Source organism: Balearica regulorum, chromosome 10, assembly GCF_011004875.1.
Source record: "Balearica regulorum gibbericeps isolate bBalReg1 chromosome 10, bBalReg1.pri, whole genome shotgun sequence".
NCBI lineage: Eukaryota > Metazoa > Chordata > Aves > Gruiformes > Gruidae > Balearica > Balearica regulorum.
The window spans coordinates 8,241,730-8,255,287 of record NC_046193.1 but is presented as its reverse complement, the minus strand read 5'-3'; the positions used below and the strand labels follow the sequence as shown (position 1 = coordinate 8,255,287).

The following is a 13,558-nucleotide window of genomic DNA, read 5'->3' as shown; positions in this document are numbered from 1 at the left end:
ACAAGGCGATCTTTTCACAGAGTTTCCATTCAGTCTCCAACAATAAGCAGTTTAGCAAATCTCCAAGGCAGAAGCTGGTACCCACTCCATGTCTGCTATCCAGCAGTACATTTATCCTCCATTAATTTCCCTAAGCCTTAAAAAAAACCAAAACAAAAAACACAACTGTGTGTAATTTCTAACCTCTACATTCTCCAACACTGAATTTGACAGGGTAATTATGCATTATCTGAAAAAATACTTCTGGGTTTTTTTGTCTGCTGCCTTGCATAGTTAGAAACAGTGGTTAAACCTTCCTCAATTAACTTTTCTAAATCTTTCTTGCTTTTACAGACATCTATCATCTCTCTGCCAGTCATCTCCTTTGAAGGCAGGCAGAATTCTATTTTAGTTAGAATATTTTTCCCTACTTACAAAGAAACTGTTCTACTATATTTTTGTGACAGCCTGACCAAAAGTGTATGCAACATTCAAAATGTGATTGTACCATGCATTTACAGTGATGTGATGTGATTTTGTTCCCCATACTCTGTTTGCTGCTTTGACTACTGCTAAGAATGGAACTGATACTAAAAATAAGAAAGAAAAAGAAACACCAATACAAGATACCTTTCCTCGATGAAAACACTGAGTTTGTCATTGTGTTTATACAATCAGGATTATTTTTAGTCTGATTTTTTACGAAAACAAGGTTTACGGAGCTGTACTAAGATGCGCCCCCCCGTAACTTCTGGTCACGCTGGTCTGTGAGCACATACGTATTAATCAGTTGGCCATTGCCAAATTGCACGGATAAATCAAATTCTTCCAACCCTTCCTACAGTAAGTCAATAAACTGAACGTCCTCTGTCCAGGCATCAACTGGATTAAACCTGTAAAGGTCTGAAGGTCTATGCTTTTACATCAGATTTGGGAGAAATTGGCCGGTCAGTACAGGTGTGGTTACAGATTACCTGTAATGAGTGTTGGTTTTTGGCCCATCATTAAACAAAACAAAAACCAGTAGGATATCCACTGGAAAAAAAATAAATCTATTGTTCTTTACAATTAGTTTTAGATTAGATTATCCTGGAAATTGTTACCATAAATCGTGACCTCACTTTTCGTTTCCTTTTTCATTTCTAAACATGCTGAACAACTTAGATCTCCATGGGCCATCCCAGCAACCTCCTTCTACTGCAAAATGGACCACTTATTTCTATTTTTCATTTCCATTTTTAACTGGTCATTAATACATAGAAAAAACTTCACTCTTCTTACAGCTTGATAGGAGACAAACATAAGATCATCCATTTCTAAGACTTACTAAAGAGTTCACAGCACAATTAACAGCTTATCACTTTTACACGCAAGATCTTTTAGAATTCTTGGGCGAAAACAATTCAGTCCTTGTGACTGTGTTAAACACTCTTCTAACGAGAAAGAAATGAGTCCAAAAGAAGAAATCTCATTTCAAGGCAGAGAGAAGACAGTGTATACTCACATGTCAAAAAAGAATTCAGGGATCTTTTCCAACAACAGTGTTATGACAGCAGGCTGGAAGAAAGGCAAAAAGACAGTGTTAGGATGACGATTTACCGCTTGTGCTGTGGCATTGCCACCAAAACTGATCTTTCACAAAAGATGAAACATGCACAGAGAATAAAAGACTCAAAGGGACAAATAAAAAAATATTTCCTGTATAAGAAATCTCCTCTCTCATGCCAGAAAGGAGGCATACAGCCTGACAGCTGAAAACCACAAATGCTGAGAGTGGTATAAACTCTCCACATAATCTAATAGAAGCAGAGCATACAGGCAGGATGTACAATCTCTCTGGGCCTCTCTCATCCTGCCCCTGTTCACTTTTGAGAAGAGTCTGGCTCTATACCATGCAACTAGACATCTGAAGACCACAAAATCTCCCTTAATCTTCTCTTCTTAAGACTGAACAAACCCAGTTCCCTCTGTCTCTTCTTGTATGCCAGGTGCTCCAGGCCCTGAGCATCTTTGTGCCCCTAAAGAAACAAGAAATTGGACACTATTCCAGATGCAGGCTCATCTGCCTCAAAACCAGTTCTATTAATCCCTTACTTATATAAGCAAAAGGATGCCTAAGTAAATCAACACCACTGTAAAGAGCAGAATAAGGTGCCCATACCTGTAAGATCTTAATTCCAAGAAGCAGTTTAATGAGGCTTTCACAATACGAGTGCACCAGAGTCCTGCAAGACGAAAGATTCCACCACAATTGTAATAAAAACGTGTTAGAAGAATAGGCTGTAACTCTTTCCATTACTGTTTTTTTTTTAAAAAAAAAAACCACTTACAACGACTTATGGTAACATATGGTAACCACAGATACACAAAAAAAAATTTAAGACTGCACTTTAGCTCTGAACGAGCTTACTCTCTACCAGACTAGAGTGAGCTGGAAATGCAAAAGTCTCTGTGATTAAGCTGTATCTCCTGGAAAAATTGTCAAAAAACCTTCACCAGCTATGTCAATTTCTTTTTCCCCACTATTTGGTTCTTGCCATAAAATGCCATGGAGCCCAAGGTACGCAACAGGCAGCTAGTAAATTCTGTGACTTACCACTTTAAACTTACTGCTATTAAATAGCAACACTAGTCACTTTTGCTTAGGAAACAAGTCTTGTTGAGTATCAGCTGGAGCTATGGCCTTTCCCTCCACTCTGCTCAACATTACATGACATTAACTAGAGACTGGCTCTGACTGAAGAGGACAACAAAATAAATTTTCTCTGACCTTGACCCCTCAGTCCGTGTAGGAGTGCACGGCAAGAGGCAGTTCTTGAACTGGTTTCTGTCCTTGATGTGAGATTCCAAGCCACTGATAAATTGCTTCACAACCTGCAAAGCAGAGAGAAGTTACCCACTTCCTGAAAAGGCCCCCCGATCAGCTGCTGTCTTTCAGGATGCTGTTTGTGAACAGATGAGAACAGGGAAGAGCTACCCAGGGAACTGCAGACAGACAGAAACTGTGATGGAAGGAACGCTGGATAATAAATTAACTCTAGTCTAAACCATTTCCAAAAGCAACCACTTTTTCTACAAAATAACACTAAAGCAACGCTCTCACATTCCCCTTTGATTTAAAAGGGCTTTGCCTTTCTTCCTGTTCAGCTGAGACAGCAACATTTAATGTGACAAGAGCTGCGCCCAAAACACATTTGCAGGATTCAAATCACTGGCCTCAGGACTTCACACTGGGCTTGTTGACTGGAGAGGAGCACCACTTTGTGGCAGTTTTAATGTTGCCCCCTCCCAGCCAACGCAAAACCGAACACAGTTCCCACTAGAAAGTTAAGCAAGTGATTTTTCTCCCTTAAGAGTCTTTGTCTATTGAATAATATTGCCAATTAATTACTTTGACAGGGTGAGGTGGTGGAAGTGCAGCACTTTTGCTTGGAATTACGCAAAACCAAACTTGGAGCACGCACACCAAGACTGGTTTAAGAGGCACATGTTGGTCATCTCGATGTCTGACTATTCAGATATAACAGCTGAGAAGAGACAGGTACAGCAGGAGGAAAATGGGACCAAAAGGCTGGGACGGCAACACTGAGAGAATTAGAGAGTCTGGACCACTGAAATCCAAGATAAGCTACTGTGTGCCATACTTTTGTATGGGACTAGTGGGGACAGGCAGCTGCATTTGCATCTTTTGCTACGCAGCAACCAGTTTTAAAGCTGGCTCTTGCCAAAGCATAGTCCATCACTTACGCCTGGGTAAGTAGGGTGCTTCTCCAGAGCCAGGCAGAGCTTCTTCTGGAAAGCCATTTGATCTACAGCTAAGGAGAAAGTTTAAAAAGAAAATAAAGAACCAGACACATTTTATCCATACAACATCATAACAACAGCTACATGAAATACAAGCTCTCAAGCCTATCCACCAATACTTCTGCATTTGCTCTATTGAGAAGTCCAGTTAGCAAAAGCCTGAGTGATATCACCACTTGTGCTTTCTCCAGTCTGGGATGAGAGTAGATAATGGCATTAAAAAGGCTTAATACAAAAATTCCTGAAGGCCTTGTCAGCTGAAAGGCAATGCAACATGTTCATTTTCCTGTTTCAGAGCTTCTGCCTCTGTAACTCAATACTCACAGATGCAGTCTAATCTTCTCCCATATATAAGTCTTTTGATTTAGCATGCACACACCCAAAAAGCTGGTATAAGGAGTTTAGGCGATGCGCTGAATTCAACAGGAACTGTGCGATTCAAGAAATATATAACAAATAATAGGCCAAAGGTTTGTTTGAACTTTGGAACAAGCTGGCTCAAGTATTTTTGCTCTGCAAGTAAAATGCATCTTCACTTTGTACCAGTCATCTTTGCAGGTTTTCAGATACAAGCAGAGAGAGCAAGTGTTAAACCCATACCTATTTCATTCTGTCCCTCTCCAACTTTCAGTATAATTCCTGACGTTCTAAGGAGCTCTTCAAAGACTCCCTCATTCTCGACTCCACCATGGGCAGGGGCATTTTCTTTATCAGAAATCCGTGACTTCTTTGTTTCTGAGAAAACAAGCCATGCTACATCAAATATACTCTGCAATAAAAATAGCAAGGATCCTTCATATAAACAACTAATTCAAAATTAACCTTCTAGTAAGAAATTAGAGGAGCACAGGAATACTTATGGGACCAGATCAACAAACTGTACTGCTATTTGACACAGTCATTAGCCGACTCAGACGCCAATGCACAGATCCTATAGAGCAGTTAGCCCTGCAGCATGACACCAGAAAGGAACATTTCTTACTCACCCTTTTAGTGATCCATAATCAAAGATAGTTAAGATGCACCTTCAGTGGCTTACTCCCATGGGAGACATACCCACTAACAGATCATGAGCAACGCCAGAGCACATACTTTCCTCTGGCCTGAAAAGCTCAAATTTTTATAGGTTCTCCCACCACCAGACCTGTCTCCTAGGTACTCACCCATCTGCTAAAGCAAAATATAACTATCTTCCCTCCAGCTATGTAGAGAGCTTATTTTGGTTTGATTTATAGATACCAGTTTTGATCAAATGTGATTAATCTGCAGACTCTGAAGGCAAGGAAGCTCAAGATAACACTGATCAAGATGATAAACACCGATCAAAGATATGAGGGCAGAAGGACTGAGAAGAGATATGGCACTGCCTTTAGCATTCCTGTTTTATTATGATTTTAAAAAGTGTTTAAAGATCAACAGTGTAATTAACAATTAGCATTACCAAAACCATCATTTTGGCCTTCTCCTCGCCCAGCAGCCACTGCCTCTAACCAAGGAGTCTCCGTTCCCCACAAGATTATACCTGAGCACCTACCCGGCAAGTCTGTCTTGCAGCTCTCTCCAGAAGTATCAGGTTTTGACAATTTCCTTTTTGAAACCATGGTAACAAAACCTTTGTTGTTGCCTATAAAAACACAGGAAAAAGATAAGTGAGCAAAGGAGACATGACTTTAATTCAGGGGTTTTTTTAAGCAAATCTAGAATGTATTAGTAAATAGCGAAGGAAAATTCTCCAGAAATTGAAATTGCTCAAAGGCAGGCAGATGACTTGGTTAACCAGTACCACACCGCTGTACAGGTTGAGATTTTAGAGCATAATACATCACTTCTTCTAAAATGCAGTTCCCCATAAAGCAAGGCTCAGCTTTTCTTTCAGATACCAGGCAAATCAAATGGCAAGTTAAACTGAGTAACTAAGACGTGTCAGATGGTATCCACTGATCTGAACTTGTCATCCTCTCCCCACGCCCAAAGCTACAAAGGATTAGCAATTTAGTATTTACAAGCCCAGCCATGTTAACTGACCCCGTTCAGGTTCCTAACCCAGTACAACTGCAAGAAGAGTTCTGTCAGCACAAACCTCCATCTCACTCGTCCTCTTTTGGTGGGTGATAGTGATTAAAAAGGAAAAATAAGCCTTGGGTTGCCTTTAAAACTTAAAAAATATTAAAAAAAATATGCCTGATCATCTCATGTTTATTTTCAACTATTTGGCAGAGCCTATTAAAATGCGTTATATAAAATACCAGAGCAGAAGCGGAACAATTAGAAAAAGCGTGATGAGCCTTTAGCAGCTCTCCCCGGCCCGAGGTGCAGACTGACAAGCCAAGAGGAGCGTTTGGTCCCGGGTGGTCCTCTCTTTATTATATCTACTCCCAAATGCTCGGAAATTCCCACGGCCGCCAACTTACCTCCCCTGCAGGTTTATAGGGCAGTACACAAAAGCGTCAGCACCCTGAGCTTGGTTCTATCCGCTTCCTCTGCCAGGAGAGCCCAGCTGGGCCCCGAGGCCGTCAAGTCTTACAGCTGGTTTTACGCCCTTAATAACAAACGGGCAGGCTTTGCCCAAACGCGGCTCAGAAACGCCGTCCCAACCCACCCCGGCCCCGGGCGGGCTGGACGGGGTATGCTCCTCCGCCGAAGGCCCCTCACCCGCGCTGCGAGCAGCACGGCGGCCGCCGGGCCGGGGCCGAGGCGCAGAGGAGGCGCTGACCCGCGCTCGAGCTTCCCGCCACCGGCGCGCGGTGACGTTCTTCCGGCGGCGGCGGCGGAAGGGCTGGGCCCGGAAGCGGAAGCGGAGCCGGGGCCTGGGGGCGGCCCGGTGGCGGCCGGAGCCGGGTCCGGCAGCGGTACCGCCACGATGAGCGAACCCGAGCTGCTGCTGGATTCCAACATCCGGCTGTGGGTGGTGCTGCCCATCGTCTTCATCACCTTCTTCGTGGGCATGATCCGGCACTACGTCTCCATCCTCCTCCAGAGCGACAAGAGGCTCACGCAGGAGCAGGTGTCCGACAGGTCAGGGCCGCCGCCGGGGCCCCTCTCGGCCCGGGCCCCCTCGGCCGCGGCGCCGCCGCCTCACACCTGCCTTTCCCTGGGTGCCGCCGGCCCGGCCCGGCTCGCTCCCGCCCGCCGGCCGGGGAGGGCAGCGGCGGGCCCGGTCCCGCCTGCGGCCGTGCCGTTAACGCGACGTGTCTCTTTTCCAGCCAAGTCCTGATTCGGAGCAGAGTCCTTCGGGAAAACGGAAAATACATTCCCAAACAGGTACGGAGCCGCCTGAATGGCTGTATGCTTCACAAAGAGGGTAACTCGGACACGAGCACAAAGCGAGGAGTTGCGTTAGTGGGGTGCCGTGGTTAGAGGTGCCCCGTGGGGTCAGACAGTCTGGCTGCGGCTCCCCCAGCCCCGAGTAGCATCTAGAAGTGCGGTGGGTAGCAGGTGCTTAGGAGAACTGGACACAGGACCTCTGTACATGTCTCTTCCCTGGTGTTAATCTTAGCTTCCGCTACTTGGTGTTTTAACTACACACGAAAGTGAAGTCTGTCTCCAAACCGTTGTGTCTAATACCTATTAAGAAACACACAAGGGTTTAATAAAAGCTCGGAATGACGAGGGAGTCATGCAATGTCAGCTGGAATGTTTGCTGAACTAAAAATCAGTCGCTCATATTAGCTCAGTGGCTGCGAAATATGTGTATTGTACAATCCAGAAGTCAGCTCGGGGGAATGGAAATACCAGATATACCCGTATCGGTATTGAGCCAGCAAGAACTTTGCACAAAGCACTAAAAGCTCTGTAATCAATGTGGATTCTTCTTCAGAGAATTCTTAGAATATTTTAAGAATATTAGCCAGAGATCTGGTACTCTGGATCCAGGGAAACAGAAAAGCGAGGAGCTTGAGAGCATAGGGGCAGCAAAGTACCTCTCCAAGAAAGAAGGATGTGTTATGAAAGAGCTTATAAGATGTCTGCATGTCTAAGCAAGAAATAATGCTTCTGTCCTTTAATTTCTTACAGTATTGGCATTCACTCTTTTTCTTTTCAGTCTTTCCTGACCCGGAAATATTTTTTTAATAATCCAGAGGATGGATTTTTTAAGAAAACAAAAAGAAAGGTAGTGCCTCCTTCACCGATGACAGGTATGCTAAGGTACCACAAATATAGCCGTGCAGAAAAACTGTAATTTTCTGCCAAGGTGGCAATGCAAATCAACTTTGCAAAGAGCTTAGTGACTGTCAAGGAAGGGTGGGACTGTGCAGCTGGGCATTAGGGAGGAGGCGGGAGCGAGATCCCTCTCTTTGGGAGCAACGTGTTAGGTCACTTCATTTTGCTTGACTTTGACCTCCAGCTGCCTGCAGCGTCTCACAAGACCATGACCACTTCAGTGCTGACAGAAATGGGAAGTCCTGCTCTCACTCGGGTCTTTTCGTCAGTTTTTTGTCCCAGCTCCTGCAGGACCTTCTCTGAATTGATTTAACTTATTAACGTGGCCAGATACCTCAGCAGCAAAGTAGCTGGATAGTTCATTCTCCCTTTTCTAGATAAATCAGCTCATGGAGGGGTTCAGCAAGTTCAGCGATCTGGAGCAAGGGATGGGGTCAAACACAGACAAAGCAGCTGGGGTCAGACACAGCAGAGAACACAAGACCCTTTTGGCAGCAGCAAAGTATTTTACAACAGTGGAAAATAGTAGATATGGGATAGATAGTGGGATAGGACTGCTACCTCTCATGCAGTTTCGTAATTAAAATAGCTGACAGCGAGGTAAAGTAATCTCTTGTTTGCCTTTATTGTGATACACTGCTACTTTACATCAACTCTACGATTTGCAGATCCTACCATGTTGACAGATATGATGAAGGGGAATGTAACCAACGTTCTGCCTATGATCCTCATTGGTGGTTGGATCAACATGACATTTTCAGGATTTGTCACAAGTAAGTGTCTGGAATAGCACAGGCCATGGGTCTGGCCATCTTTCTGATGGCGACCTTGAGAGTCTGGGCTGCGTCAGAGCTTGGCTTCTCTACCTGAAAGCGGTCTGTTGGAAGCAGCATGAATTTAGCTTGTGGCACTGCCATTATTCACTCCACGAACTGCATTGATTTCCTTGCTCCATAGCAAAGGAGGGAAAATTGTTTCCAGAGTACTGGCCATGGTCACAAAAAAATACCTCATGTATTCAGGAACAATTGTAGTGGCAAAAACAATATTTAAATTTATTAAAACTGCCTAAATTTAAAGTTGATACAGTAGATTTTCCTCTGAACCTGTCCAGGGAGTTGGTCACTGTGCACATCAAACATACTTCCTTAAATTTACAGGTCTGGGTTTTTCTTACTGTTTACGTGATAACTGTTTCCTTAACAAAAGGCATTCCCACAATACCTATGTTGGTTTGGCCATCTGATTAAGTTTCAAAAAGTCTTTTCATATTAAAATAAATACAGAACTACGGCTTTTTGAAAAGTATGTGTTAACTTGTTACTGTATGCATTGCAAGCTACTGTTAGATTTAATAAAAGAACTACTCACTTTGCCATTTGCTTTGCACTTTGTGAAACTGGGCCTTTTTTTTTTTTTTTTTAATCCTGCAGCAAAGGTCCCATTTCCTCTGACGCTGCGTTTTAAACCAATGTTGCAGCAGGGAATTGAACTGCTCACTTTAGATGCGTCCTGGTAAGCCTGTGTCCTCAGCAAGCAAGGTTGAATAGTCACTTGGAAAATTTTGAATGTGTTTAATAACCCTTGAATGGTCTATGCGTGCTTCTGAAATGAGGTTATGAGCCAGCTCTGAACTGAAATCAACCACGCTTGTTCTGATTTATCAGGGTGAGCTCTGCTTCCTGGTACTTCTTGAATGTGTTTGGACTCAGAAGCATTTATACTCTCATCCTGGGCCAAGATAATGGTAAGACACCATAATTTCTGTGAAAGAGCTGGCATCTCCTTCCATGGTACGACTTCTAAGGGAGGTTGGGGAAGGATTTCTAAATTTCCAGCCAAAAACCTCTTGAAAGCCCCTCTCACTTCTGTGAGGTTACTCTCGACTGGCCAGGTTTGACATCACCTGCAGCCAGTGCCCAAATCTTCTGCACCAGCCATTGGCTGACTGCTTGTAAACTTCCCTGGTAATTAACCCATGCTTTCCTTCCCATCAAATTGGTGTGCAGAAATTTTGTGCTCCGGCTTGCTTTTATTTCTAGTAAGGATCAGTTTTAAGGAAAACTGTAAAGATTTCTTAATGCTAGATATGGGGCAGGACAGATACTGTTTCTGGGGCTACTGCAAATGGAGAAGACTGTCTTCTCAATTTTTCTGCATATTTTATGTAAATTTAGCCAAGATGTAGGGGGTGGGAACAAGAGGTCTTGTGAGAACTTTCTGGCACGTTAGCGTTGCATTCCGGGTGTTTCTGCAACTTGCTATTCTATAGCTAGAAACCAGCCTGGTGGCACTGTGCTCCAAGAAATGCTGTTTAAATGACACAAAAATCAACCTCTTGTTTCTCTTGTAGCTGCAGATCAGTCTAGGGTGATGCAAGAACAAATGACAGGGGCAGCAATGGCCATGCCAGCAGATACCAACAAAGCATTTAAGGTACAGTATTCCCACCTCAGGCCTGTTTGCTGTGCGCTCACAGGATCATAGGCTATATATAACTTGGCCTCTCCCTGCGTCAAGTAAGGGAACTGCTCTGGGAACTCCTGTTCCTAAACTTAGAGCTGACAGCTGATGAAGGGTATGGCAGTTAGTTACCGTGACAGCCTGAGGTAAACCTGAGTAGTCATTCCTGATACAAAAGCTGAATTCATGTGCCATCTGCTTTTGCAGAGGAAAATTTTTTTTTCTTTCCCTTGAGATCTAGTTCCAAAGCAGAAGCTAGCTCCCAAAAAGTTGGGTTAATAGTGCAGCTGAGCACAAGTCCAGCAGGCACATGATGGACCTTGGGTAAGAAAACTGAGTTAGTTCAATGGAAAAATCTGTCAGGATTTGACTGTGTCTTGAAGTTCTCCTAAGAAGTCTCCATAGGTGCTTGCTTATTAGACTGCCTCGACCTTTCACAACCCTAGTTTATGCACGAAGGGAAGGTCCTGGTTTCTGTTTTTACATACTATAGCAGAGATTTACCCACACACAACCTGCTGCTTGGGAAGTCAGGATGGTCTGCTCCTGCAGTTTCTTGTATTCAGTAACCTTCCTGGTTAAAAAAAAAAAAATCACCCACGCAGAGGCGCAGCCAGGGAAGAGGGTGGCTGTGGTTTGCAGCACTGCTGGAGCAGCGACTGTTCTGTCACAGACTGTCAGCACTGAGGTGTGATTACAGCCAGCACCTGCCCTCTCCTGGCTCACATCCCTTCGCTCCCTTTCTGGTACTGCCTACCCAGAGCGGTTTTGCTGTTCAGCCCTGTAAGGACCTAAACCCGCTATGAGGTCCCAGCAGGAACAAAGCAAGCAAGCCCATATTGCAGAAGTGTTCTGGCCAAGAAATACAAATCTCTGGCTGGGCATCACATGATGTGATTGTGCAGGCTGTATGCAGCTTATTCCACAATATTACTGGAGCAACACTCGATGGACTAAGAGGAGGAGAGATTTGTGTTCATAGTTGGTGGAAGATGAGTAGTGAGGGAGATCATTCTCTTATTTAGGATGAAATTCTGTTCTTAGGTCTTGGGCTGCTATGAACACTGGGCTTAATGAATTAATAAACTCTGCAGCTCCAGGGAGCTTGTTGGTCAGAGAACAGTCTAACAAGGCACATCAACTCTTAGCAGTTGCAACATTTTTTGGCCTGTAACTATTTTTGTCAGAGGTCTCTGAACTAAAGAATTAACTAACCACAAAGCACTTGACTCCCCCAGAGTAGACTTGGCTGTGTTTCTAGAGACAGCTTTTTTAGAAGAAATGGACTATTCCAGAAGGTTAGAGGGTTTTCAAAGAGTAGATAATGTAATTTTTCTAATTTCTATTATGTACTTGTATTGACCAACTAATACCCAATTAAGTGTAGAACACTGATTTCAGAGAGAGAACAGGATTGCGATGTTTTTAATAAAACTTGGGGTTTGTTGCAGTTTTAAAGGTAAGCACTGCTTTGCGTAGTTCTTGTCTAACTAATACTGTGTTACTTTCCTTTCTCTACCTCTGTTTATCATCAATGCAGACGGAATGGGAGGCTTTAGAATTGACTGATCATCAATGGGCCTTAGAAGATGTAGAAGAGGAGCTCATGGCAAAAGACCTCCATTTTGAAGGCATGTTTAAGGAAGAACTTCAGACCTCCATCTTCTGAATTTGAGAATATACTTTTGTCTCTTGTAAAAGTAATTTGAAAAGAAATCTGATGCTTAAAACTAAATGTATTTTAGCAAGGCTGAGAATAAAAGAAAACACCATGTTTAGGTAACAGCAGTTCTAACTCGTGATTTGACCCCCAGGACTGAGTATGTTCTATTTGAGCCAAAGGCTCTCTGTGTGGGTTTCTGTTTCTCTTCCTACAAAATGTATGCTGGAGAGAAGACCTGAAGTTTTCAGTTCTAGTATGCAAAGAGCAAGCTTGCTTGAGTTAACTTAAAACTTCATGAGACTGAAAAACTACAAGTAGTGCTTAAGTTTCTGGTTTTATCCTTTTAAACAAATGCAGAGCTAGTTGTCCTTTACCTTTGAACAATTAGGACATCATCATCATCCTGGTAGCAATTCAAAACTGACTTAGCAACAAGGTATCTAATGCATCCTCATAATGATGATTGGGTTTCTGAAAGCCATGGTTGTCCTTCCTCTTTATACTCTTTTCCTGTTACAGTAATTGGGGTTTGAAGCTTTCTCAGAAGAAAACAAAAGCAAGAGGGAGATACTCTGCACTTACCCATGGCAAAGCACGGGACAGATCACCTTCCTCCCGTATCCAAGCCTGCACCAAGGCTCCTCAGCGCTGCAAAATCCCATCTGCTTGCTTCTGCCCTGGCCAACCCACTGGTAGATACAGCAGTGGTCATGGGGGGCAACTTCTGCCCCCCGCCCTTGCTGCTTTTGTTCCTGGGCAGAGCAGCTCCTCAGAGGTCTTTGGGCAGCAGAGAACCAGAGATGGCATTTCTGTGCAGAGGTAGCAAACACACAGACTATTTTCCTGTTAATTTAATCCTTCCTCAGTCCATTTATAAACACCTCAGCAGCAGGATGTAGGATCTAGCAAAGATGCCTGGCCATTCACTGTAGTCCCTGTTCAGGTAGGGGAAATAAATAAATACTCATCTTGTTCTAAGCCTCCTGCTGACCATCATCTTGCACTGCAGACAACAGGGAGCAACTATTCCTGGCTTATCCTGCAGGAGCTCCTCAGATCCCCCTTCCCCAGGGTGAAGCATCCTAACCCAGGGAAATGCTTCTCAAACAGATGATCTTCTGTACTCTGTGGCTGTTATTTCCCTGCCCACCCTTTATTCTGAGCCCTTTGTTTCAGGGTGCACTTGCACACTCTCTTCAAAGCAGGAGCTGAGCCAGAACAGACATAGTCTGTTTTCTGTTCTTACCAAAATAATCTGAGATGTTCTTCTCTGCCTCAGAGCCCTCCTTCCTGAATGCTAACAACAGTGCTTCACTGACGACACAACTAGTGTTTCAGGTTATTTTTCCATCCATTTTGCAATGGGGAATTTAATTTCACTTCATGCCCTCGGCATTCTTGCATGAGCCGTTCCTGCGAGCCTGCGCGCTGACAGAGAATACCCAAACACCTCCACATCCAAAAGCTGCCACTTCGCTTTCCCTTTCT

The 13,558-nt window shown here is 43.8% G+C and overlaps 2 protein-coding genes across 2 annotated transcripts in view; one reads left to right on the top strand and one right to left on the bottom strand.

Annotated features, from left to right (window-relative positions):
* The window catches only part of FANCD2 (FA complementation group D2), a 53,776-nt gene extending 47,378 nt beyond the window's left edge, over nt 1–6,398 (bottom strand). Inside the window, exons 1-7 of the mRNA XM_075761975.1 lie at nt 6,195–6,398; nt 5,318–5,407; nt 4,384–4,518; nt 3,727–3,794; nt 2,750–2,853; nt 2,141–2,204; nt 1,484–1,536 (exon numbers count right to left, since the gene is read on the bottom strand). Of these exons, the coding sequence (XP_075618090.1) occupies nt 1,484–1,536; nt 2,141–2,204; nt 2,750–2,853; nt 3,727–3,794; nt 4,384–4,518; nt 5,318–5,384 (491 nt within the window). The 5' untranslated portion in view covers nt 5,385–5,407; nt 6,195–6,398. The remainder of the gene's footprint in view (nt 1–1,483; nt 1,537–2,140; nt 2,205–2,749; nt 2,854–3,726; nt 3,795–4,383; nt 4,519–5,317; nt 5,408–6,194) is intronic.
* A 159-nt stretch (nt 6,399–6,557) lies between these two features.
* Nucleotides 6,558–12,186, top strand: EMC3 (ER membrane protein complex subunit 3). Its single transcript, XM_075761968.1, has 8 exons — nt 6,558–6,798; nt 6,987–7,044; nt 7,826–7,919; nt 8,613–8,717; nt 9,378–9,459; nt 9,612–9,691; nt 10,298–10,380; nt 11,948–12,186. The coding sequence occupies exons 1-8, from the start codon at nt 6,644–6,646 to the stop codon at nt 12,074–12,076; spliced, it is 786 nt and encodes a 261-aa protein (XP_075618083.1). The 5' UTR covers nt 6,558–6,643; the 3' UTR covers nt 12,077–12,186.
* Nucleotides 12,187–13,558: the final 1,372 nt, after the last annotated feature.

Coding starts and splice junctions, on each gene's coding strand:
- EMC3 (XM_075761968.1), top strand. CDS start 6,644: ATGAGCGAACCCGAGCTGCTGCTGGATTCCAACATCCGGCTGTGGGTG. Junction 6,799..6,986: donor CAGGAGCAGGTGTCCGACAG/GTCAGGGCCGCC, acceptor TCTCTTTTCCAG/CCAAGTCCTGATTCGGAGCA. Junction 7,920..8,612: donor GCCTCCTTCACCGATGACAG/GTATGCTAAGGT, acceptor TACGATTTGCAG/ATCCTACCATGTTGACAGAT.